The following is a 25,385-nucleotide window of genomic DNA, read 5'->3' on the forward strand; positions in this document are numbered from 1 at the left end:
CCAAGGTGTGCAAGACGGCGGCGGCGCTGAGCCGGCACGCCAAGCGCCACCAGGCCGAGGCGGCGTCACCCGCGGCGGCGGCGTCACCCGCCGCGGTGTCACCCGCCACGTCACCGCTGCCGCCGACTGTCATCGCCTACACCCCGCCGGCGACGACGACGGGGGTGAAAGAAGAAGGGGGGGGAGGGGAGAAAGGGGGTGTCCCCCTCCCTCCGGTTGACGCCGCCGCCGTCGTCGTCCCCCCCCTACCGCCGCCGCCGCCGGGTGACACCGGGGTGTCGCCGGGTGACAAGGGGGTGTTGCCGGGTGACAAGGGGTTGTCCCCGTCCCCGGGGCCCAGCGGGGGGGTGTACCCGGTTCAGGAACAGCCGTTGGCTCTGCTGAGGCGGGGTGGGGGAGGGGACGCTGAGATGGGGGGAGGGGGACACCGAGGGGGCCCCCCCCTCCCCCCCGCCCCGCCCCCCCCCGCCTTCCCCCCCCTCCCCTACGGCCCCCGGCTGGTGGCCGCCTACCCCTACCCCTTCCCCCTCCCCCTGGCCGTGGTGCTCCCCGAGAGCGACGGGTTCTTGGGGGGGGGGAGGGGCGGAGGGGGTGGGGGTGGGGGTGGGGGAGGGGGTGTCGTCCCCCCGCCCCTCCCCCCCTCGGTACCCCCCACTTTTGGCTTCCCCGGAGGGGGAGGGGGGGAGAGACCCCGGAAAGGGGGGGGGGGGACTTGAGGAGGGGGGGGTATGGGCGGGGGGGAGGGGGCTTGCCCTATAGAGAGTGGGGTTGGGGGGGCCCTATAGGTGGGGGGGGCCCCTATAGGTGGGGGGGGCCCTATAGGAGGTGGGGGGGCCCTATAGGTGGAGGGGGGCCCTATAGGAGGTGGGGGGGCGCTATAGGAGGTTGGGGGCCCCATAGTATGTGGGGGGGCCCTATAGCATGTGTGGGGGGGTCTGGAAGCTGGGGGGGCCCCATAGGAAGTGGGGGGGCCCTATAGTATGTGGGGGGCCCCATAGGAGATGGGGGGGCCCTATAGGATATGGGGGGGCCCTATAGAATGTGGGGGGGCCCTATAGTATGTGGGGGGCCCCATAGGAGATGGGGGGGCCCTATAGGAAGGGGGGGGGGCCCATAGTATGTGGGGGGCCCTAAAGGAGGTGGGGGGCTCCTGCCCCTTGGGGGGGGCCCTATAGTATGTGGGGGGCCCTATAGGAGATGGGGGGGGCCCTATAGGAGGTGGGGGGCTCCTGCCCCTTTGGGGGGGCCCTATAGTATGTGGGGGGCCCTATAGGAGATGAGGGGGCCCCATAGTATGTGGGGGGCCCTATAGTATGTGGGGGGCCCCATAGTATGTGAGGGGCCCTATAGGAAATGGGGGGGGCCCTATAGGAAGGGGGGGCCCCATAGGAAATGGGGGGGCCCTATAGGAGATGGGGGGCCCTATAGGAAGGGGGGGGGCTCCATAGTATATGGGGGGGCCCCATAGGAAGTGGGGGGGCCCCATATTATGTTAGGGGCCCTATGGGAGATGGGGGGCCCCATAGTATGTGGGGGGGCCCCATAATATGTGCGGGGCCCTATAGCATGTGGGGGGCCCCATAGGAGATGGGGGGGCCCTATAGGCGATGGGGGATCCCTCACCCCCATAGGGGACACTGGGGGGGGGGGGGCCGGAAGGACCTCCCATAATGCCATGGGGGCGGGGGAGGGAGCTGGGGGTGCGACAGGGACCAGTATGGGACTGGGAGGGGGGGCACTGGGTGTACTGGGGGGGGGAGGGGGTGTGGGGCCCCCCCCAGTATAGGGGATCCCATACCAGTATAGGGGACCCCCCTCCCAGTATAGGGGATCCCATCCCAGTATAGGGGACCCCTCCCTTCCAGTATAGGGAGGATCCCAGTACAGGGATCCCCCCGCTATATTGGGGCCCCCCCAGTTTAAGGGGGACCCCCAGTATAGGGGGGACCCCCCCAGTATAGGGGACCCCCTCCCAGTTTAGGGGACCCCGTCCCAGTATAGGGGACCCCTTCCCAGTATAGGAGATCCCATCCCAGTATAGGGCCCCCACCAATATACTGGGTCCCTCCCAGTTTAGGGGACCCCCCTCCCAGTATATGGGATCCCCCTCCCAGTATAGGGGACCCCCTCCCGGTTTAGGGCCCCCCTCCCAGTTTAGGGCGCCCCCTGGGCCCCCCCACAACACCGGGGCCCCCCCCAACACCCGACACTCCTCCCCCACCCCCCCTCCCCCCCCCGCAGCATTTTGCACCCCCCACACGCCCCTCCCCCCCCCAGGGGCCCCCCCAATAAACCGGGGCCCCTCCCCCACCCCCCCCCCCAAACTGGGACCCCCCCAACCCCCCCCCCCCCCGCCCCTCCCCCCACGGCACCTTACGGCAGCGCAGCGACATTCCAGCCCCCCGCGTGCGAGGGGGGTCCTCGTGCGACACACGCGTGTGCAAGGGGGTCCTTGTGCGACACACGCGTGTGCAAGGGGGATCCTCGTGTGGGGGCGTCCTTGTGCGACACACGTGTGCAAGGAGGGTCCTCGTGCAACACGCGTGTGCAAGGGGGGATCCTCGTGCAAAGACCCACCCTCGTGCGACACACACGCACCGTGCGAGGTGGATCCTCGTGCGACGCCGGCCCCCCCCCCGCGCCTCGCACGAGCCCCCGTGCAAGGCCCCGCCCCCCTCGTGCGAGGCCCCTCTCACGCCCCCCCCCTTTGCACGAGGCCCATCCTCGTGCAAGGCCGATCCTCGTGCAAGGCCCATCCTCGTGCAAGCCCCGCCCCCCCTCGAGGCCCCGCCCCCCCGTGCGAGGCCCCTCTCACGCCCCCCCTTGCACGAGGCCCATCCTCGTGCAAGCCCCGCCCCCACGCCAGCCCCATCCTCGTGCAAGCCCCGCCCCCCTCGTGCACACCCCCCCTCCCCCCCCCCCCGGCCGCGGCCCCTCCCCCCGTTTGCACTTTCGTGGCCGCGTTTGCTACTGACTGTCCCCTCCCCCCCCCCGCCCCTCCCCCACTCGTGTCACGCCCCTCCCCCCACCCGTGGCCCCGCCCCCACCCGTGGCCCCGCCCCCCCGTGGCCCCGCCCCCCACCGCACTTCCGGGGGGACCCCCAAAAAAAAAGGCGAAACCACGTGAAAAAGGTGAAAAAAAGTGAAAATGGAGAGAAAAGGGGGTGGGGGAGGGGTGGGGGGACACTGGGGACACTGGGGGGACACTGGGGGGACACTGGGGGGGGGTCTGTGGGGGACATCACCATGGGGTGACACCAGTGGGGGGGTTTCGATGGTGACGTCCCCATGGGGTGACACCAATGGGGTGGTCTCAATGGGGACGTCACCATGGGATGTCCCCCATGGGGTGGCCTCAAGGAGGTGGCCTCTGTGGTGATGTCACCACGGGGTGACACCAAGCAGGTGGCCTCAAGGAGATGGCTTCCATGGGGACGTCACCGATGGGGTGGCCTCAAGGAGGTGGCCTCAAGGAGGTGGCCTCAATGGGGACATCACCATGGGGTGACACCAAGCAGGTGGCCTCAAGGAGGTGGCCTCAATGGGGATGTCCCCATGGGATGTCACCAATGGGGTGGCCTCAATGGGGACGTCACCATGGGATGTCACCAAGCAGGTGGCCTCAAGGAGGTGGCTTCCATGGGGACATCACCGATGGGGTGGCCTCAAGGAGGTGGCCTCAAGGAGGTGGCTTCCATGGGGACGTCACCGATGGGGTGGCCTCAAGGAGGTGGCCTCAATGGGGACATCTCCATGGGGTGACACCAAGGAGGTGGCCTCAAGGAGGTGGCCTCCATGGGGACGTCCCCATGGGATGTCCCCAATGGGGTGGCCTCAAGGAGGTGGCCTCCATGGCCGTCGTCTCCCCTGAGGTGGCCTCCATGAGGCTTGTCCCCCTTGGGATGTCCCCATCCAATGCGAGATGATGTCCCCACTGAGGTGGCCTCCACGGGGGATGTCCCCACTGGGCTGTCACCCCCGGGGTGTCCCCTGGGGAGTCCCTCAATGGGGAGGGGTCCCTTGGGCGGTGTCCCCACATGGGTTGTCCCCAAAGGGGTGGCCCCCTTGGGGAGGTGTCCCCTTGAGTGTCCCCATGGGGGATGTCCCCTCTGTGGTGGCCCCCTTGGGGAGCTGTCCCCTTGGGTGTCCCCTCCGTGGTGGCCCCATTGGGATGTCCCCTCTGCGGTGGCCTCGCTGGGGAGGTGTCCCCTTGAGTGTCACCATGGGGGATGTCCCCTCCATGGTGGCCCCACTGAGGAGGTGTCCCCTAGGATGTCCCCCCCCATGGGGGCCCCACAGGGGAGGTGTCCCCATGGGTGTCCCCTCCATGGTGGCCCCGCTGAGGAGGTGTCCCCATGGGGGGTGTCCCCTCCATGGTGGCCCTGCTAGGGAGGTGTCCCCTAGGGTGTCCCCATTGGGGATGTCCCCTCCGTGGTGACCCCTTGGGTGTCCCCTCCGTGGTGTCCCCATTGAGGAGGTGTCCCCATGGGGGATGTCCCCTCCATGGTGTCCCCATGGGGGAGGGGTGTCCCCAGGGCGGTGTCCCCATTGGGGAGGGGTCCCCGGGGGCGTGGCGGGGGGTGTCCCCGCGGTGTCCCCCCGCGGTGGCGGCGGTCGGTGGCGGCGGTGACAAATGTCCACTATTTATCTGCATCAGTGAGTGTTAGAGACGCCAATAAACACCGTAGAGCTGAGGTGGCCTCTGTGGGGACAGGGGGACACGGGGGGGACACGGGGGGACATGGGGGGACGTGGGGACACGGGGGGATCTGGGGGGGACACAGGGACATGGGGGACACGGGGGGACACGGGGGGACGTGGGGACACAGGGGGACGTGGGGGTGTGGGGACATCAGAGACATGGGGGACATGGGGTGACGTGGGGACATGGGGGACACATGGGGGGACATGGGGAGGTGGGGACATGGGGACAGGGGACATGGGGGGGACATGGGGGGATGTGGGGACATGGGGGGATGTGGGGACATGGGGACATTGGGGACAGGGGACACGGGGGGACATGGGGGGACATGGGGGGACGTGGTGACATGGGGATGTGGGGACTTGGGGACACATGGGGGGACATGGGGGGGACGTGGGGACACAGGGGGACACGGGGGGATCTGGGGATGTGGGGACATGAGGGGACGTGGGGACATCGGAGATGGGGGGGACGTGGGGACATTGGAGATATGGGGACTTGGGGACACATGGGGACATGTGGGGACACTGGGGGACACTGGGGGGGTGTTGGGGACATGGGGAGACACTGGGGACACTGGGGGGGTGTTTGGGGACACGGGGGACATGGGGGGACACTGGGGGGGTGTTGGGGACACGGGGGACATGGGGGGACACTGGGGAGGTGGGGACATGGGGACATGGGGACAGGGGACATGGGGGGGACATGGGGGACATGGGGGGACATGGGGGGACACTGGGGGGGTGTTGGGGACACTGGGGACGTGTTTGTGACATGGGGGGACACTGGGGACCCTGGGGATACTGGGGGGGTGTTGGGGACATGGGGGGACACTGGGGACACTGGGGGGGGGTCCCCAAACCAGCGCCCCCACACGGAGCAGCAACAACCACCGTTTATTGCACACGGGGGGGGAGGGGGGGGTGTGTCCCCCCCCCCCCCCAAAGAGTCTCCCTGAGCTGGGGGCGGGGCATGAGGGGGCCCCGCCCACCCCCAGGCCCCGCCCCCTAATTTTTGGGTGCCCCCCCCCTTCCCTAAGGGGGGGGATTTGGGGGGGGGGCGTTGGGTTTTGGGGGTGCAGCGGGGGGGGGTTGTCCCATTTTTGACCCCCCCCCCCACACCCCAAGGTGGGCGACCCACCCAAGGGGGTGCCTGTGACCCCCAGCACAGCACCCATGGGTGCCCCCCCCTCCCCCATGGGTGCCCTCCAGCCCCCCCGGGTGCCCCCCCTCACCCATGGGTGACCCCAGCCCCCTCTGGGTGCCCCCCCTCACCCATGGGTGTCCCCCCTCACCCCTGGGTGCCTCCCCTCACCCATGGGTGCCCCCCAGCCCCCCCGGGTGCCCCCCCAGCCCCCCTGGGTGCCCCCCCCATTCCACTTTTGGGGTCCCCATTCCAGATACCCCGGGGGGGGGTCCCCATTATTGACCCCCCCCCATACCCTAGGGTGGGGGTCCCCACTTTCCAGCCCCCCCCCCCCATACTCTAGGGTGGGGGTCCCCCACTTTTAGCCCCTCCCCCATAACCTAGGGTGGGGGTCCCCCACTTTCCAGCCCCCCCACACCCTAAGGGGGGGGTCCCACCTTTCGAGCCCCCCCCCCCATTTCCTATACTCTAAGGGGGGGGGTCCCCACTTCCAAGCCCCCCCATACCCTTGGGTGGGGGTCCCCCACTTTTAGCCCCCCCCCCATACCCTAGGGTGGGGGTCCCCCACTTTCCAGCCCCCCCTACTCTAAGGGGGGGGTCCCCACTTCCAGCCCCCCCCATACCCTAAGGGGGGGTCCCCCATTTTTGCCCCCCCCATTTCCTATACTCTAAGGGGGGGTCCCCACTTTTGACCCCCCCCATACCCTAAGGGGGGGTCCCCACTTTCGACCCCCCCATACCCTAGGGTGCAGGTCCCCACTTTTGACCCCCCCCCCCATTTCCTATACCCTAAGGGGGGGGGTGTCCCACTTTTGACCCCCCCCCCCATTCCAGATACTCCGGGGGGGGTCCCCACTTTCCAGCCCCCCCCCCCCATTTCCTATACTGTAAGGAGGGGGGGTTACCCCACTTCCAAGCCCCCCCACACCCTAAGGGGGGGGGTCCCCACTTTTGAGCCCCCCCCCCATACCCTTGGGTGTGGGTCCCCCACTTTTAGCCCCCCCCCATACCCCAAGGTGGGGGTCCCCACTTCCAGCCCCCCCCATACCCCAAGGTGGGGGTCCCCACTTCCAGCCCCCCCCATACCCTAAAGTGGGGGTCCCCACTTCCCCATCCCCCCACCCCCTAACACAAAGCCCCCCCCATCCCCTCCCCCCCAAATCGGGGGTGTCCCCCCTCCCCCTCCCCCAAATCGGGGGTGTCCCCCCCTCCCCCTCCCCCAATCCTTCCTCTCCCCCCCCCCTCACAGCAAACAACACGCCGCAGACTGCACCCCCCCGCCCCCCCCCCCCCTCGCTGGGGGCCGCCGCCGGGTCCAGGTCGGGGGGCAGCGTCCCGGGGGGGCCCCAGGCGTTGAGCTCCTCGAAGACCCCCGTCTCGATCAGCTCCTCCTGCCAGGGGATGGCGACGGTCCCCGAGGCGAAGGTGTCGTAGAAGGTGGCGTCCCCCTCGTCCAGCTCCACCCCCCGCACGGTCGAGAAGGCCCCCACGTCCCCCAGGTCCTTGGCGTACACGCGGCGGGGGTCGGGCACGAACGGGGGGGGCACCAGGCCTTGGGGGGGGGTAGGAGAGGGGGGGGGCGTGGGTGGTCAATGGTCCCCCCGGCTTAATAGCACCTGAGAGCCATCCCATAATTTCTGGGACCCTCCTATAGCCCCCATCACCTCTGGGACCCCCCAATAGCCCCCCCTAATCCCAGGGACCCCCCAATAGCCCCCCAATAGCCCCCCCTAATCCCAGGGACCCCCCCAATAGCCCCCCATCATCTCAGGGACCCCCCAATAGCCCCCAATAGCCCCCCCTAATCACAGGGACCCCCCAATAGCCCCCCAATAGCCCCCCCTAATCCCAGGGACCCCCCAATAGCCCCCCCTAATCTCAGGGACCCCCCCGGGACGAACGGGGGGGGCACCAGGCCTTGGGGGGGGGGGTATGCAATGAAGTGGGGGATCCCCCACCTCAAGAGCCCCTGAGAGACATCCCATAATTTCTGGGACCCCCCAATAGCCCCCATCATCTCAGGGACCCCCCAAACCCCCCCCAATCACAGGGACCCCCCCCAATAGCCCCCAATAAGCCCAGGGACCCCCTCGTACCCCCCAATAGCCCCCCCTAATCTCAGGGACCCCCAGGGACCCCCCAGTATGCCCCAATAAGCCCAGGGACCCCCCCAATAGTCCCCCATTATCTCAGGGACCCCCCTCGTACCCCCAATAGCCCCCCAATAACCCCCCTAGTCACAGGGACCCCCCTGTAGCCCCCCTAATCCCAGGGACCTCCAGGGACCCCCCCCCCATATGTCCCAATAAGCCCAGGGACCCCCTTGTGCCCTTCAATAGCCCCCCTAATCCCAGGGACCCCCCCAATAGCCCCCCATCATCACAGGGACCCCCCTCGTACCCCCAATAGCCCCCTAATAGCCCCCCTAATCCCAGGGACCCCCCAATAGTCCCCCTCATCACAGGGACCCCCCAATAGCCCCCCAATAGCCCACCTAATCCCAGGGACCCCCCCAATAGCCCCCCCTAATCCCAGAGACCCCCCAATAGCCCCCCATAATCCCAGGTACCCCCCAATAGCCCCCCAATAGCCCCCCATAATCCCAGGGACCCCCTGGAACCCCCCAATATGCCCCAATAAGCCCAGGGACCCCCAATAGCCCCCCTAATCCCAGGGACCCCCCCAATAGCCCCCAATAAGACCAGGGAACCCCAGGGACCCCCCAATAAAACCAGGGACCCCCCCCATAGCCCCCCCTAATCCCAGAGACCCCCCAATAGCCCCCCATCATCACAGGGACCCCCCAATAGCCCCCCAATAGCCCCCCTAATCCCAGGGACCCCCCCAATAGCTCCCAATAAGCCCAGGGACCCCCAATAGCCCCCCCTAATCCCAGGGACCCCCCAATAGCCCTCCATCATCACAGGGACCCCCCAATAGCCCCCCAATAGCCCACCTAATCCCAGGGACCCCCCCAATAGCTCCCAATAAGCCCAGGGACCCCCCAATAGCCCCCCATAATCCCAGGGACCCCCAGGGACCCCCCAATATGCCCCAATAAAACCAGGGACCCCCCCCCCATAGCCCCCCCTAATCCCAGAGACCCCCCAATAGCCCCCCATAATCCCAGGGACCCCCCAATAGCCCCCCAATAGCCCCCCATAATCCCAGGGACCCCCTGGAACCCCCCAATATGCCCCAATAAGCCCAGGGACCCCCAATAGCCCCCCTAATCCCAGGGACCCCCCCAATAGCTCCCAATAAGCCCAGGGACCCCCAATAGCCCCCCCTAATCCCAGGGACCCCCCAATAGCCCCCCCTAATCTCAGGGACCCCCCCGGGATGAACAAGGGGGGCACCAGGCCTTGGGGGGGGGGGTAAGGGTGGGGGGGGGTGGTCAATGGTCCCCCCAGCTCAAGAGCACCTGAGAGACATCCCATAATTTCTGGGACCCTCCTACAGCCACCAATAAGCCCAGGGACCCCCACGGACCCAGTTCTGGAGCACCCACCACCCACCAGGGCCCACTTCCATGAGCACCCACCACCCATTGGAGACCCCATTGCTGGAGCACCCACCTCCCATTGGGACCCACTTCCATGAGCACCCACCACCCATTGGAGACTCCATATCTAGACACCCATCACCCATTGGAGACCCCGTTGTTGAAGCACCCATCACCCATTGGGACCCACTTCCATGAGCACCCACCACCCATTGATGAACCCCTTGCTGGACACCCACCACCCACCGGGACCCACTTCCATGAGCACCCACCACTCATTGGAGGCCCCAGTTCTTGAGCACCCACCATCCATTGGAGACCCCATCGCTGGAGCACCCATCACCCATTACGACCCACTTCCATGAGCACCCACCACTCATTGGAGACCCCATTTCTAGACACCCATCACCCATTGGACAACCCCTTGCTGGACACCCACCACCCATTGGGACCCACTTCCATGAGCACCCATCACCCATTGGAGACCCCAGTTCTTGAGCACCCACCACCCATTGGAGACTCCATATCTAGACACCCATCACCCATTGGACAACCCCTTGCTGGAGCATCCACCACTCCTTGGGACCCACTTCCATGAGCACCCAGCACCCATTGGGACCCACTTCCATGAGCACCCACCACCCATTGGAGAACCCCTTGCTGGAGCACCCACCACCCATTGGGACCCACTTCCATGAGCACCCACCACCCACCGGGACCCACTTCCATGAGCACCCACCACTCATTGGAGGCCCCAGTTCTTGAGCACCCACCATCCATTGGAGACCCCATCGCTGGAGCACCCATCACCCATTACGACCCACTTCCATGAGCACCCACCACCCATTGAAGACTCCATGTCTAGACACCCAACACCCATTGATGAACCCCTTGCTGGACACCCATCACCCATTGATGAACCCCTTGCTGGACACCCATCACCCATTGGGACCCACTTCCATGAGCACCCACCACCCATTGAAGACTCCATGTCTAGACACCCAACACCCATTGATGAACCCCTTGCTGGACACCCATCACCCATTGGGACCCACTTCCATGAGCACCCACCACCCACTGGAGACCCCAGTTCTTGAGCACCCACCCCCCTTTGGAGACTGCATATCGAGGCACCCATCACCCATTGGAGACCCCAGTTCTTGAGCACCCAACTTCCATTGGAGAACCCCTTGCTGGACACCCATCACCCATTGGAGACCCCCTTGCTGGAGGACCCACCACCCATTGGGACCCACTTCCATGAGCACCCACCACCCATTGGAGACTCCATATCTAGACACCCATCACCCATTGGACAACCCCTTGCTGGAGCATCCACCACTCCTTGGGACCCACTTCCATGAGCACCCACCACCCACCGGGACCCACTTCCATGAGCACCCATCACCCATTAGGACCCGCTTCCATGAGCACCCACCACCCATTGAAGACTCCATATCTAGACACCCATCACCCATTGGAGACCCCGTTGTTGAAGCACCCATCACCCATTGGGACCCACTTCCATGAGCACCCACCACCCATTGATGAACCCCTTGCTGGACACCCATCACCCATTGGGACCCACTTCCATGAGCACCCACCACCCACCGGGACCCACTTCCATGAGCACCCACCACCCATTGGAGACCCCAGTTCTGGAGCACCCACCACCCTTTGGAGACTCCATATCTAGACACCCATCACCCATTGGAGACCCCAGTTCTTGAGCACCCAACTTCCATTGGAGAACCCCTTGCTGGACACCCATCACCCATTGGAGACCCCCTTGCTGGAGGACCCACCACCCATTGGGACCCACTTCCATGAGCACCCACCACCCATGAGGCCCCACCCATGTTGCCCCCGTGGGGGGTTACCTGCCTCGAGGCGCCCCCAGTTGATGGCGGCGAAGAAGGGGTGGGCCTTGAGCTGGGCGCAGTCGTTGCCGTGGAAGCCGAGGCGGGTGCCGGGGTCCTTGGCCAGGAGCCCCTCGCAGACGGCCTGCGCCGCCGTGCTGAACCGCTCCGAGTAGGTGACGGGGTCGTTCAGGGTGCGCCGGGCCACCTCCTTGTTCTCCACCTGCGGGGACAGGGGGGGCCTGGGGGTTACTGGGGGTCCTGGGGGGTCCTGGGAGGTTCTGGGAGGTTCTTGGGAGGTTCCTGTGAGGTTCTTGGGGGTTCCTGGGGGTCCTGGGAGGTCCTCGGAGGTTCTTGGGGGTTCCTGGGAGGTTCTTGAGGGTTCCTGGGAGGTTCTTGGGGGTTCCTGAGGGTCTTGGGAGGTTCTTGGGAGGTTCCTGGGAGGTTCTTGAGGGTTCCTGGGAGGTTCTTGGGGGTTCCTGAGGGTCTTGGGGGGTTCTTGGGAGGTTCCTGGGAGGTTCTTGGGGGTCCTGGGGGCTTCTGGGAGGTTCTTGGGAGGTTCCTGGGAGGTTCTTGGGGGTTCCTGGGAGGTCCTGGGAGGTTCTTGGGGGGTCTTGGGGGTTCCTGGGGGGGGTTCTTCGGGGTTCCTGAGGGTCCTTGAGAAGTTCTGGTGGTCCTTGAGGGGTTCTGGGGGCTACTGGGTGCCCTGGGATGTTACTTGGGGAGTTTCTGGTGGTTTCTGGGAGGTTTTTGAGGGTTCCTGGGAGGTTCTTGGGGGTTACTGGGAAGTTCTTGGGGGTTACTGGGGGCTCCTGAGGGTCCTGGGGGGTCCTGGGAGGTTCCTGAGGGTTCCTGAGAGGTTCTTGGGGGTTTCTGAGGGTCCTGGGGGGTCCTGGGAGATTACTGGGAGGTTCTTCGGGGTTCCTGGGAGGTTCTTGGGGGTTCCTGGGGGTCCTGGGGGGTCCTGGGAGGTTCTTGGGTGTTACTGGGGGCTCCTGGGGGTCCTGGGGGGTCCTGGGAGGTTTTTGGGGTTCCTGGGGGTTACTGGGAGTTACTGGGGTTACTGGGCACCTTCTCCCCCCGGACGCGGAAGGGTCCCTTGGCCTCCAACATCTCGTAGACGGTCACCCCCAGCGTGAAGTAGTCGACGGCCCAGTCGTACTCCTCGTCCCGCAGCAGCTCCGGGGCCATGAACCCTGTGGGACCCGGGTGACAGGGGGGTTACAGGTGGCCAGGAGGGGACCCAGGTGGCCAGGAGGGGACTCAGGTGGCCAGGAGGGGACCCAGGTGGCCAGGAGGGACCCAGGTGACCAGGGGGACCCAGGTGGCCAGGAGGGTACCCAGGTGGCCAGGAGGGGACTCAGGTGGCCAGGAGGGGACCCAGGTGGCCAGGAGGGACCCAGGTGGCCAGGGGGATCCAGGTGACCAGGGGGGACCCAGGTGACCAGGAGGGACCCAGGTGGCCAGGAGGGGACACAGGTGACCGGGAGGGGACACAGGTGGCCAGGAGGGACCCAGGTGGCCAGGGGAGGACCCAGGTGGCCAGGGAGGACCCACGTGACCAGGAGGGGACCCAGGTGGCCAGGAGGGACCCAGGTGGCCAGAAGGGACCCTGGTGGCCAGGAGGGGACGCAGGTGACCAAGAGGGACCCAGGTGACCAGGAGGGGGCCCAGGTGACCAGGAGGGGGCCCAGGTGGCCAGGGAGCACCCAGGTGGCCAGGAGGGGACCCAGGTGGCCAGGAGGGACCCAGGTGACCAGGAGGGGACCCAGGTGGCCAGAGAGGACGCAGGTGGCCAGGAGGGACCACACCCGAGGTCCCCGCCGTGTCCCCATGTCCCCCCCGTGTCCCCTACCTGGGGTCCCAGCGTAGCCGCGGGTTTTGCTCTGTCCCTCCTTGAGCTCCACGGCCAAACCCATGTCGGACAGACGGACGTGGCCTGGCCACACCAGTGTCACCAGTAACCACCAGTAACACGTCCCCCACGTCCCCCCGATGTCCCTGATGTCCCCAATGTCCCCCACATCCCCCAATGTCCCCAACGTCCCCCCATGTCCCCCACATCCCCCAATGTCCTTGTGTCCCCCAACATCCCTGATGTCCCCAATGTCCCCCACATCCCCCTGATGTCCCCCACATCCCCCACGTCCCCCAATGTGCCCATGTCCCTCAACATCCCTGATGTCCCCCATGTCCCCCAAGTTCCCCCAACTCCCTGATGTCCCCAACGTCCCCCAATGTCCCCACGTCCCCCAATGTCCCCACACCACCCAACGTCCCTGATGTCCCCTCATCCCCCAATGTCCCTGATGTCCCCAATGTCCCCCACATCCTCCAACGTCCCCCACATCCCCCAATGTCCCCAATGTCTCCCAACTCCCTGATGTCCCCAATGTCCCCAACATCCCCCAATGTCCCCCACGTTCCCCCAATATCCCTGATGTCCCCCACATCCCCCTGATGTCCCCAATGTCCCCCAACATCCCCCACATCCCCCAATGTCCCCACGTCCCCCAATGTCCCTGATGTCCCCCACATTCCCCTGATGTCCCCAACGTCCCCCAATGTCCCCCACATCCCCCAATGTCCTCGTGTCCCCCAACATCCCTGATGTCCCCAATGTCCCCCATGTTCCCCCAACATCCCTGATGTCCCCCATGTCCCTCAACATCCCTGATGTCACCAATGTCCCCACACCCCCCAATGTCTCCACACCACCCAACGTCCCTGATGTCCCCCGTGTCCCCCAACATCCCTGATGTCCCCAATGTCCCCCATGTTCCCCCAAATCCCCCCAACATCCCCCAATGTCCCCACATCCCCCAATGTCCCCATGTCCCTCAACATCCCCAATGTCCCTTATGTCCCCAACATCCCCCAATGTCCCCCAACATCCGTGATGTCCCCAATGTCCCCCACATCCCCCAATGTCCCCACATCCCCCAATGTCCTCGTGTCCCTCAACATCCCCGATGTCCCTGATGTCCCCAACATCCTCTACATCCCCCAATGTCCCCCAACGTCCCTGATGTTCCCAGTGTCCCCACGTCCCTCAACATCCCTGATGTCCCCAACGTCCCCCAATGTCCCCATGTCCCTCAACATTCCCGATGTCCCCCAAATCCCCCAATGTCCCCATGTCCCCCAACATCCCTGATGTCCCCAATGTCCCCCACATCCCCCAGTGTCCCCACGTCCCCCACACCCCCCGATGTCCCCACACCCCCCCGATGTCCCCATCCCCCCCGATGTCCCCCCGTCCCCCACCCCGACGTCACCGGCGTCGTCGAGGAGGACGTTCTCGGGCTTGAGGTCGCGGTAGACGATGCGGTGCTGGTGCAGGTGCTCGAGCCCCAGCAGGATCTGAGCCGTGTAGAACATGGCGCGCGGCTCGGGGAAGCCGGGGTTCTCCTCGTCCACGTTGTACATGTGGTACCTGACATGCCAAGGACACGCTAAGCACACGCCAGCGCTTGGGGACACGCCAGCACCTGGGGACATTGTGGGGACACCACTTGGGGAACCTGGGGTTGGCCTTATCCACGTTGCATGTGTGGCACCTCCACATGCTAAGGACATGCTAAGGACATGCTAAGGACATGCCAGCACCTGGGGACACGCCAGCACTTGGGGACACGCCAGCACTTGGGGACACGCTGGGGACACCGCTTGGGGAACCTGGGGTTGGCCTTATCCACGGTGCGTGAGTGGCACCTCCACATGCTAAGGGCATGCTAAAGACATGCTAAGCACATGCCAAGCACACGCTTACCGCAGGTCGCCGCCGTTCATGATGGTCATGACGAGGCAGAGGTCGGTCTTGGTCTGGAAGGCGTAGGCCAGCGAGACGATGAAGCGACTGTGCACCCGCGCCAGGACACGCTTCTCCACCAGCGCCGCCTGCACACGCCAAGCACACGCCAAGGGCATGCAGCTGGCGGCGGTCCAGCCCACGCCAAGGACACAGCAAGGACATGGGGGTGACACACACCGAGGGGAACGCGGGTGGGACACGCAGGTGGCACACGGCGAGGACACAGGGGTGGTGCACGCTAAGCACATGCCAAGGACATGTGCCACACGCCAAGCACATGCGAGCGGCACACGCCAAACACACACAGATCGTGTTCTCCACGCGACGCACACGCGTGTCCCCGGTGGCTGCGGGGCCTCGCCTGAAACGAGGTGGCCCAAAGCGTGTTGTCCACTTGCACACGCCAAACACACATGAAGGTACATGCCAAGCACACGTGATGGCACACGCCAAGCACATGTGTGTCCCCATGGGCTGTGGATCTCTTATCATCCTTGAGTGGCCCAAAGCACCTTCTCCACCTGCGTGCCCCACGCACACACTAAGCACACACCAAGCACACACCAAGCACATGCCAAGCACATGCCAAGAACACACCAAGCACACGCCAAGCACATGCCAAGCACGTGGACAGGCAGAGGTGATCGGGGAGATGCCGAGGGAGGTGGGAAGGAAAAGAGAGGCCAAAAAGGGGGGAAATGGGGATGGGGGGAGGGGACAGAGGGGGGGAAACACGGGGACAGAGGGACAGATTTGGGGCCAGAGGGACAGATTTGGGGCCAGCAGACTGGCTTTGTGGCCAGTGGCCCAGGTGAGGGGCCAGAGGGGCCACCCAAGAGGCCACAGGAAGAGCTGAGGGGACAAAGGGAAGGATTTGGGGACAGAGGAACGGATTTGGGGACAGGGGAACAGATTTGGGGCCAGAGGGACACATTTGGGGCCAGAGGGACACATCTGGGGCAAGTGGCCCGGCTTTGAGGCCAGGGGCCCAGGTGAGGGGCCAGAGGGGCCACCCAAGGGGACACAGAAAGAGCTGAGGGGACAGAGGGACAGATTTGGGGACAAAGGGACAGATTTGGGGCCAGATGAGCAGATTTGGGGACAGACAGGAGGATTTGGGGCCAGATGAACAGATTTGGGGCCAGTAGCCTGGCTTTGAGGCCAGTGGCCCAGCTGAGGGGCTAGAGGGGCCACCCAAGAGGCCACAGGAAGAGCTGAGGGGCCAGAGGGACAGATTTGGGGACAAAGGGACAGATTTGGGGACAGAGGGGAGGATTTGGGGCCAGAGGGACGGATTTGGGGCCAGAGGGACAGATTTGGGGACAAAGGGACAGAGGGACACATTTGGGGCCGGCGGACTGGCTTTGTGGCCAGTGGCCCAGCTGAGGGGCCAGAGGGGCCACCCAAGAGGACACAGGAAGAGCTGAGGGGACAGAGGAACGGATTTGGGGACAAAGGGACAGATTTGGGGCCAGATGAGCAGATTTGGGGACAGACAGGAGGATTTGGGGCCAGATGAACAGATTTGGGGCCAGTGGCCTGGCTTTGAGGCCAGTGGCCCAGCTGAGGGGCTAGAGGGGCCACCCAAGAGGCCACAGGAAGAGCTGAGGGGCCAGAGGGACAGATTTGGGGACAAAGGGACAGATTTGGGGACAGAGGAGAGGATTTGGGGCCAGAGGGACGGATTTGGGGCCAGAGGGACAGATTTGGGGACAAAGGGACAGAGGGACACATTTGGGGCCGGCGGACTGGTTTTGAGGCCAGTGGCCCAGGTGAGGGGCCAGAGGGGCCACCCAAGAGGCCACAGGAAGAGCTGAGGGGCCAGAGGGACAGATTTGGGGACAAAGGGACAGATTTGGGGCCAGAAGGACAGATTTGGGGCCAGAGGAGAGGATTTGGGGCCAGTGGCCCGGCTTTGAGGCCAGGGGCCCAGGTGAGGGGCCAGAGGGGCCACCCAAGAGGCCACAGGAAGAACTGAGGGGACAGAGGGACAGATCTGGGGACAAAGGGACAGATTTGGGGCCAGAGGAGAGGATTTGGGGCCAGAGGGACAGATTTGATGCCAGAGGGACAGATTTGGGGACAAAGGGACAGAGGGACACATTTGGGGCCAGAGGGACACATTTGGGGCCAGTGGCCCAGGTGAGGGGCCAGAGGGGCCACCCAAGAGGCCACAGGAAGAGCTGAGGGGCCAGAGGGACAGATTTGGGGACAAAGGGACAGATTTGGGGCCAGAGGGACACATTTGGGACCAGTTGGGCAGATTTGGGGCCAGTGGCCCGGCTTTGAGGCCAGCGGCCCAGCTGAGTGGCCAGAGGGGCCACCCAAGAGGCCATAGGAAGAGCTGAGGGGACAGAAGGACAGATTTGGGAACAGAGGGACACATTTGGGGCCAGTGGCCCGGCTTTGAGGCCAGGGGCCCAGCTGAGGGGCCAGAGGGAAGATTTGGGGCCAGAGGGACAGATTTGGGGCCAGCGGCCAGGCTTTGAGGCCAGCGGCCCAGCTGAGTGGCCAGAGGGGCCACACAGTAGCCCAGCCGTGTCCCCGCCGTGTCCCCACCTCGTAGCCGCGGCGCTTCTTGAGGCGCTTCTTGTTGAGGCGCTTGTTGGCGTACATCTTGCCGGTGGCGCGGCGCTGGCAGGCGCAGACCTCGCCGAAGCCGCCCTTGCCCAGGACCCGGAACTCGGCGAAGGCCTCGGCGCTCACCGGCTGCCCCTCGAGCCACTTGAACTGCACGAAGCGCCCGAACTCGGGCGACTCGCGGTACGGCGCCCAGGCCACCGCCTCCAGGTGGGCTAGTAACTCGCGGTGAGCTTGCCCGAACTCGTCGGCGGGGGTGGTGGTACCTGTGGGGAGGGGAAGAGGGGTGGGGGGGGGTGTCATGGCTGCCAACGCTGGCGTGGGCACCAATTGGGTGTTATGGCTACTGTTGGGGGTGTCATGGCCACTATTGTGGGTGTCATGGCTGCCAACAGGGGCGTCATGGCCACCGTTGGGGGTGTCATGGCCACTATCGGCGGTGTCATGGCTGCCAACGCTGTCATGGGCACCGTTGGGGGCATCGCGGCCACCATTGGGAGTGTCATGGCCACCAACAGGGGCATCATGGCCACTATTAAGGGTGTCATGGCTACCAACACAATCATGGCCGCCATGGAGGTGTCATGGCCACCATTGGGGAGTCATGGTCGCCATTGCGGTGTCATGGCGACCGTTGAGGTGTTATGGCCACCATTGGTGACTCATGGCCGCCATGGAGATCTCATGACCGCCATGGAGATGTCATGGCCACCATTAGGGGTGCCATGGCCACCAACGGGGGTGTTCTGGCCACTATTAGGGGTGTCATGGCTACCAACACAATCATGGCCACCACTGAGGTGTCATGGCCACCACTGAGGTGTCATGGCCACCATTGGGGTGTCATGGCAGACATGGGGGTGTCATGGCTGCCATTGGGCTTTCATGGCCGCCATGGAGGTGTCATGGCCACCATGGGGGCGTCATGGCCACTATTGAGGTGTCATGGCCACTATTGAGGTGTCATGGCCACCATTGGGGTGTCATGGCCGCCATGGGGGTGTCATGGCCACCACTGAGGTGTCATGGCCACCATTGAGGTGTCATGGCCACCATTGGGGTGTCATGGCCGCCATGGAGGTGTCATGGCTGCCATGGCGGTGTCATGGCCACCATGGAGGTGTCATGGCAGCCATTGGGGTGTCATGGCCACCGTTGGGGGTGTCATGGCCACTATTGGGGGTGTCATGGCTGCCAACGCTGTCATGGGCACCGTTGGGGGCATCGCGGCCACCATTGGGAGTGTCATGGCCACCAACAGGGGCATCATGGCCACTATTAAGGGTGTCATGGCTACCAACACAATCATGGCCGCCATGGAGGTGTCATGGCCGCCATTGGGGTGTCATGGCCGCCATGGGGGTGTCATGGCCACCATTGGTGACCCATGGCCGCCATGGAGATCTCATGGCTGCCATGGAGATCGCATGGCCACCATTAGGGGTGCCATGGCCACCAACGGGGGTGTTCTGGCCACTATTAGGGGTGTCATGGCTACCAACACAATCATGGCCACCACTGAGGTGTCATGGCCGCCATTGGGGTGTCATGGCCGCCATGGAGGTGTCATGGCCGCCATGGAGATCTCATGGCCACAATTAGGGGTGCCATGGCCACCAACGGGGGTGTTCTGGCCACTATTAGGGGTGTCATGGCTACCAACACAATCATGGCCACCACTGAGGTGTCATGGCCACCATTGGGGTGTCATGGCCGCCATGGAGGTGTCATGGCCGCCATTGGGTGTCATGGCCACCATTGAGGTGTCATGGCCACCATGGGGGTGTCATGGCCGCCATTGGGTGTCATGGCCACCATGGAGGTGTCATGGCCGCCATTGGGGTGTCATGGCCGCCATTGAGGTGTCATGGCCACCACGGGGGCGTCATGGCCACTATTGAGGTGTCATGGCCACTATTGAGGTGTCATGGCCACCATTGGGGTGTCATGGCCACCACGGGGGCGTCATGGCCACTATTGAGGTGTTATGGCCACCATTGGGGTGTCATGGCCGCCATGGGGGTGTCATGGCCGCCATTGGGGTGTCATGGCCACCAACAGGGGTGACATGGCCACCACTGGGGGCATCATGATCACCATTGGGAGTGTCATGGCCGTCATTGAGGCGTCATGGCCACCATTGAGGCGTCATGGCCGCCATGAAGGTGTCATGGCCGCCATTGAGGTGTCATGGCCGCCATGGAGGTGTCATGGCCACCATGGAGGTGTCATGTCTGCCAACGCTGGCGTGGGCACCAGGTGGGGTGTTATGGCTACTGTTGGGGGTGTTATGGCCACTAACAGGGATGTTCTGGCCACTATTGGGGGTGTCATGGCCACCATGGAGGTGTCATGGCTGTCACAGAGGTGTCATGGCTGCCAACGCCATCGTGGCCACCATTGGGAGTGTCATGGCCACCAACAGGGGTGTCATGGAGCCATTGGGGTGTCATGGCCACCACGGAGGTGTCATGGCCACCATTGGGGTGTCATGGCCGCCATGGAGGTGTCATGGCCACCATTGAGGTGTCATGGCCACCATTGGGGTGTCATGGCCACCACGGGGGCGTCATGGCCACTATTGAGGTGTCATGGCCGCCATTGGGGTGTCATGGCCGCCATGGAGGTGTCATGGCCGCCATGGAGATCTCATGGCCACAATTAGGGGTGCCATGGCCACCAACGGGGGTGTTCTGGCCACTATTAGGGGTGTCATGGCTACCAACACAATCATGGCCACCACTGAGGTGTCATGGCCACCATTGGGGTGTCATGGCCGCCATGGAGGTGTCATGGCCGCCATTGGGTGTCATGGCCACCATTGAGGTGTCATGGCCACCATGGGGGTGTCATGGCCGCCATTGGGTGTCATGGCCACCATGGAGGTGTCATGGCCGCCATTGGGGTGTCATGGCCGCCATTGAGGTGTCATGGCCACCACGGGGGCGTCATGGCCACTATTGAGGTGTCATGGCCACTATTGAGGTGTCATGGCCACCATTGGGGTGTCATGGCCACCACGGGGGCGTCATGGCCACTATTGAGGTGTTATGGCCACCATTGGGGTGTCATGGCCGCCATGGGGGTGTCATGGCCGCCATTGGGGTGTCATGGCCACCAACAGGGGTGACATGGCCACCACTGGGGGCATCATGATCACCATTGGGAGTGTCATGGCCGTCATTGAGGCGTCATGGCCACCATTGAGGCGTCATGGCCGCCATGAAGGTGTCATGGCCGCCATTGAGGTGTCATGGCCGCCATGGAGGTGTCATGGCCACCATGGAGGTGTCATGTCTGCCAACGCTGGCGTGGGCACCAGGTGGGGTGTTATGGCTACTGTTGGGGGTGTTATGGCCACCAACAGGGATGTTCTGGCCACTATTGGGGGTGTCATGGCCACCATGGAGGTGTCATGGCTGTCACAGAGGTGTCATGGCTGCCAACGCCATCGTGGCCACCATTGGGAGTGTCATGGCCACCAACAGGGGTGTCATGGAGCCATTGGGGTGTCATGGCCACCACGGAGGTGTCATGGCCACCATTGGGGTGTCATGGCCGCCATGGAGGTGTCATGGCCACCATTGAGGTGTCATGGCCACCATTGGGGTGTCATGGCCACCACGGGGGCGTCATGGCCACTATTGAGGTGTCATGGCCACCATTGGGGTGTCATGGCCACCATTGAAGTCTCATGGCCTCCATGGAGGTGTCATGGCCACCATTGGAGGTGTCATGGCTCCCATCACTGTCATGGCGACCGTTGAGGTGTTATGGCCACCATTGGTGACTCATGGCCGCCATGGAGATCTCATGGCCACCATTAGGGGTGCCATGGCCACCAGCGGGGGTGTTCTGGCCACTATTAGGGGTGTCATGGCTACCAACACAATCATGGCCACCACTGAGGTGTCATGGCCACCATTGAGGTGTCATGGCCACCATGGGGGTGTCATGGCTGCCATGGAGGTGTCATGGCCGCCATGGAGGTGTCATGGCCGCCATTGGGGTGTCATGGCCGCCATGGAGGTGTCATGGCCGCCACTGGGGTGTCATGGCGACCATTGAGGTGTCATGGCCACCATTGGTGACTCATGGCCGCCATGGAGATCTCATGGCCGCCATTAGGGGTGCCGTGGCCACCAACGGGGGTGTTCTGGCCACTATTAGGGGTGTCATGGCTACCAACACAATCATGGCCACCACTGAGGTGTCATTGCCACTATTGAGGTGTCATGGCCACCATGGGGGTGTCATGGCCGCCATTGGGTGTCATGGCCTCCTTGGAGGTGTCATGGCCACCAACAGGGGTGTTCTGGCCACTATTAGGGGTGTCATGGCTACCAACACAATCATGGCCACCACTGAGGTGTCATCGCCACTATTGAGGTGTCATGGCCACCATGGGGGTGTCATGGCCGCCATTGGGTGTCATGGCCTCCTTGGAGGTGTCATGGCCACCAACAGGGGTGTCATGGCGCCATTGGGGTGTCATGGCTGCCACTGGGGTGTCATGGCCACCATTGAGGTGTCATGGCCGCCATGGTGGTGTCATGGTCGCCACTGGGGTGTCATGGCCACCATTGGTGACTCATGGCCACCACTGAGGTGTCATGGCCGCCATGGAGATCTCATGGCCACCATTAGGGGTGCCATGGCCACCAACGGGGGTGTTCTGGCCACTATTAGGGGTGTCATGGCTACCAACACAATCATGGCCACCACTGAGGTGTCATGGCCACCACTGAGGTGTCATGGCCGCCATGGAGGTGTCATGGCCGCCATTGGGGTGTCATGGCCACGGTGGGCGGGGCCTCACCTGTGGGCGGGGCCATGGCGGCGGCGCTCAGGAAGCCGCAGTGCTCGGCCCCGCCCGCCACGAAGAACCGCCCCCTGATGGCCGCCGCCGCCTTCCCCCTCTCCTCCTCTTCGCATTGGTCGTACGCCTCAAGCTCCGCCCACAGCGCCTTGGCCGCGCCCAATCCCATGCTCCCTTCCAGGAACCGCTGAAAAAGGAGCTTCCCGATTGGCTGCTCCACGCACTGCCACCGGAAGGAGGTGTCCTCCTCTTCAAGATGGCCGCCGCCGCCCGCGACGCCATTTTGGAGCGCGCGGCCGCCATCTTGGCCCGCTTTGCTGCCATCTTGGCCCCCTCCGACGCCATTTTGGGCCCCTCCGCCGCCATCTTGGCCTCCTCCGACGCCATTTTGGGCCCCGCCGCCGGCCAGGCGGGCCCGTAAGGCCTCGCACTGGGAGATGTGGGGCAGGTGGAGGAGGGCGCGGTGCCGGGGGTCCCGGCCGCCGGCCCCCGGGCCACGGGCCGACACGTAGGCCGAGTTGGCCACCACGGTCTCCAGGCCGCCGATGTCCATGGCTGCGGGGAAAAGGGGTGAGGTGAGGCCTCATGCGACGCACGTGGGGATGGGGGGTGGGGGTGAGGCCTCGTGCGACGCACGTGGGGGTTTGGGGGGGTGGGGGTGAGGCCTCGTGCGACGCACGTGGGGGTTTGGGGGTGGGGGCGAGGCCTCGTGCGACGCACGAGGACGGGGACGTGCCCCCCCCCCTCTCCCCCCCCCGGATTAACCCCCCCACGCCCAAGGTCATGGCTCTTAAAGGGCCGGCGCTATAATTAGCCCGTAAGCGGCTCACGGGGGCTCTCGTGCCCAAAGCCGCTTTCACTCCCCCCCCCCCCCCCGAGTATCCCACAATGCACCAGGGCCACTGAGCATGATGGGAAAGGGGTTTTGCTACCCCCCCCCCCCCCCCATAAGAATAGTACCGCAAAGGATTCTGGGAGATACCCCCCCCCACCCCTCACCAGGGCACCCATGAGACCCCTTAACCTTGACCCCAGGGCACCCAGGGGTCCGGGACCCCCACCCCAAGGGCACCCAGGTATTTGGGACCCCCACCCCATTGACCTCAGGGGACCCACGTACCCAGGAGACCCCTTAACCTTGACCCCAGGGCACCAAGGAACCCAGGACCCCCACCCCGAGGGCACCCAATATGGGGGACCCCCCCCCCCAATTGACCCCAGGGGACCCTGGCACCCAGGAGACCCCTTAAACTTGACCCCAGGGCACCCAGGGGTCAGGGACCCCCCACCCTGAGGGCACCCAGGTACTTGGGAACCCCCCCCCCACATTGACCCCAGGGGACCCTGGCACCCAGGAGACCCCTCACCCTTGACCCCAGGGCACCCAGGTATCTGGGACCGCCACCCCAAGGGCACCCAGATGTCCAGGACCTCCAGACCCAAGGGGACCTGGGAGACCCCTCACCCTTGACCCCAGGGCACCCAGGCACCCAGGACCCCCCACCCTTAGAGGACCCCCCACCCTTTTGACCCCCCCCCACTCCAGTCACCTGGGAGACCCCTCACCCTTGACCCCAGAGCACCCAGGCACCCAGGACCCCCCACCCTTTTGACCCCCCCCACCCCAGGTACCTGGGAGACCCCTCACCCTTGACCCCAGGGCACCCAGATACCTGGGACCCCCCACCCCATGGGCACCCAGGCACCCAGGACCCCCCACCCTTAGAGGACCCCCCACCCTTTTGACCCCCCCCCACTCCAGTCACCTGGGAGACCCCTCACCCTTGACCCCAGAGCACCCAGGCACCCAGGACCCCCCACCCTTTTGACCCCCCCCACCCCAGGTACCTGGGAGACCCCTCACCCTTGACCCCAGGGCACCCAGATACCTGGGACCCCCACCCCAAGGGCACCCAGAACCCCCCCACCCTTAGGGGACCCCTCACCCTTTTGACCCCCCCCACCCCAGGTACCTGGGAGACCCCTCACCCTTGACCCCAGGGCACCCAGGCACCCAGGACCCCCCACCCTTTTGACCCCCCCCACCCCAGGTACCTGGGAGACCCCTCACCCTTGACCCCAGGGCACCCAGGCACCCAGGACCCCCCACCCTTTTGACCCCCCCCACCCCAGGTACCTGGGAGACCCCTCACCCTTGACCCCAGAGCACCCAGATACCTGGGACCCCCACCCCAAGGGCACCCAGGACCCCCCCACCCTTAGGGGACCCCCCACCCTTTTGACCCCCCCCCACCCCAGGTACCTGGGAGACCCCTCACCCTTGACCCCAGAGCACCCAGGCACCCAGGACCCCCCCCCCTTTTGACCCCCCCCACCCCAGGCACCTGGGAGACCCCTCACCCTTGACCCCAGGGCACCCAGATACCTGGGACCCCCCACCCCATGGGCACCCGGGCACCCAGGACCCCCCACCCTTACGGGACCCCCCACCCTTTTGACTCCCCCCCACCCCAGGCACCTGGGAGACCCCTCACCCTTGACCCCAGAGCACCCATATACCTGGGACCCCCCACCCCATGGGCACCCAGATGTCCAGGACCCCCAGACCCAAGGGGACCTGGGAGACCCCTCACCCTTGACCCCAGAGCACCCAGGCACCCAGGACCCCCCACCCTTAGAGGACCCCCCACCCTTTTGACCCCCCCCCACTCCAGTCACCTGGGAGACCCCTCACCCTTGACCCCAGAGCACCCAGGCACCCAGGACCCCCCACCCTTTTGACCCCCCCCACCCCAGGTACCTGGGAGACCCCTCACCCTTGACCCCAGGGCACCCAGATACCTGGGACCCCCCACCCCATGGGCACCCAGGCACCCAGGACCCCCCACCCTTAGGGGACCCCCCACCCTTTTGACACCCCCCACCCCAGGTACCTGGGAGACCCCTCACCCTTGACCCCAGAGCACCCATATACCTGGGACCCCCCACCCCATGGGCAC

At 64.9% G+C, this 25,385-nt stretch overlaps 1 protein-coding gene across 1 annotated transcript; it reads right to left on the bottom strand.

Annotated features, from left to right (window-relative positions):
- Nucleotides 1–15: 15 nt before the first annotated feature.
- Nucleotides 16–22,978, bottom strand: GRK1 (G protein-coupled receptor kinase 1). Its single transcript, XM_068424773.1, has 9 exons — nucleotides 22,426–22,978; nucleotides 17,586–17,872; nucleotides 14,985–15,112; nucleotides 14,491–14,648; nucleotides 13,068–13,151; nucleotides 12,284–12,408; nucleotides 11,234–11,435; nucleotides 7,169–7,400; nucleotides 16–363 (listed from the first exon to the last, which is right to left on the bottom strand). The coding sequence occupies exons 1-9, from the start codon at nucleotides 22,976–22,978 to the stop codon at nucleotides 246–248; spliced, it is 1,887 nt and encodes a 628-aa protein (XP_068280874.1). The 3' UTR covers nucleotides 16–245.
- Nucleotides 22,979–25,385: the final 2,407 nt, after the last annotated feature.

Source organism: Nyctibius grandis, unplaced genomic scaffold (genome assembly GCF_013368605.1).
Source record: "Nyctibius grandis isolate bNycGra1 unplaced genomic scaffold, bNycGra1.pri scaffold_71_arrow_ctg1, whole genome shotgun sequence".
Classification (NCBI taxonomy): domain Eukaryota; kingdom Metazoa; phylum Chordata; class Aves; order Nyctibiiformes; family Nyctibiidae; genus Nyctibius; species Nyctibius grandis.

Coding starts and splice junctions, on each gene's coding strand:
- GRK1 (XM_068424773.1), bottom strand. CDS start 22,978: ATGGACATCGGCGGCCTGGAGACCGTGGTGGCCAACTCGGCCTACGTG. Junction 13,152..14,490: donor CGTCCTCCTCGACGACGCCG/GTGACGTCGGGG, acceptor TGGTGTGGCCAG/GCCACGTCCGTCTGTCCGAC. Junction 364..7,168: donor CCCGGGACGCTGCCCCCCGA/CCTGGACCCGGC, acceptor CCAACGGCTGTT/CCTGAACCGGGTACACCCCC.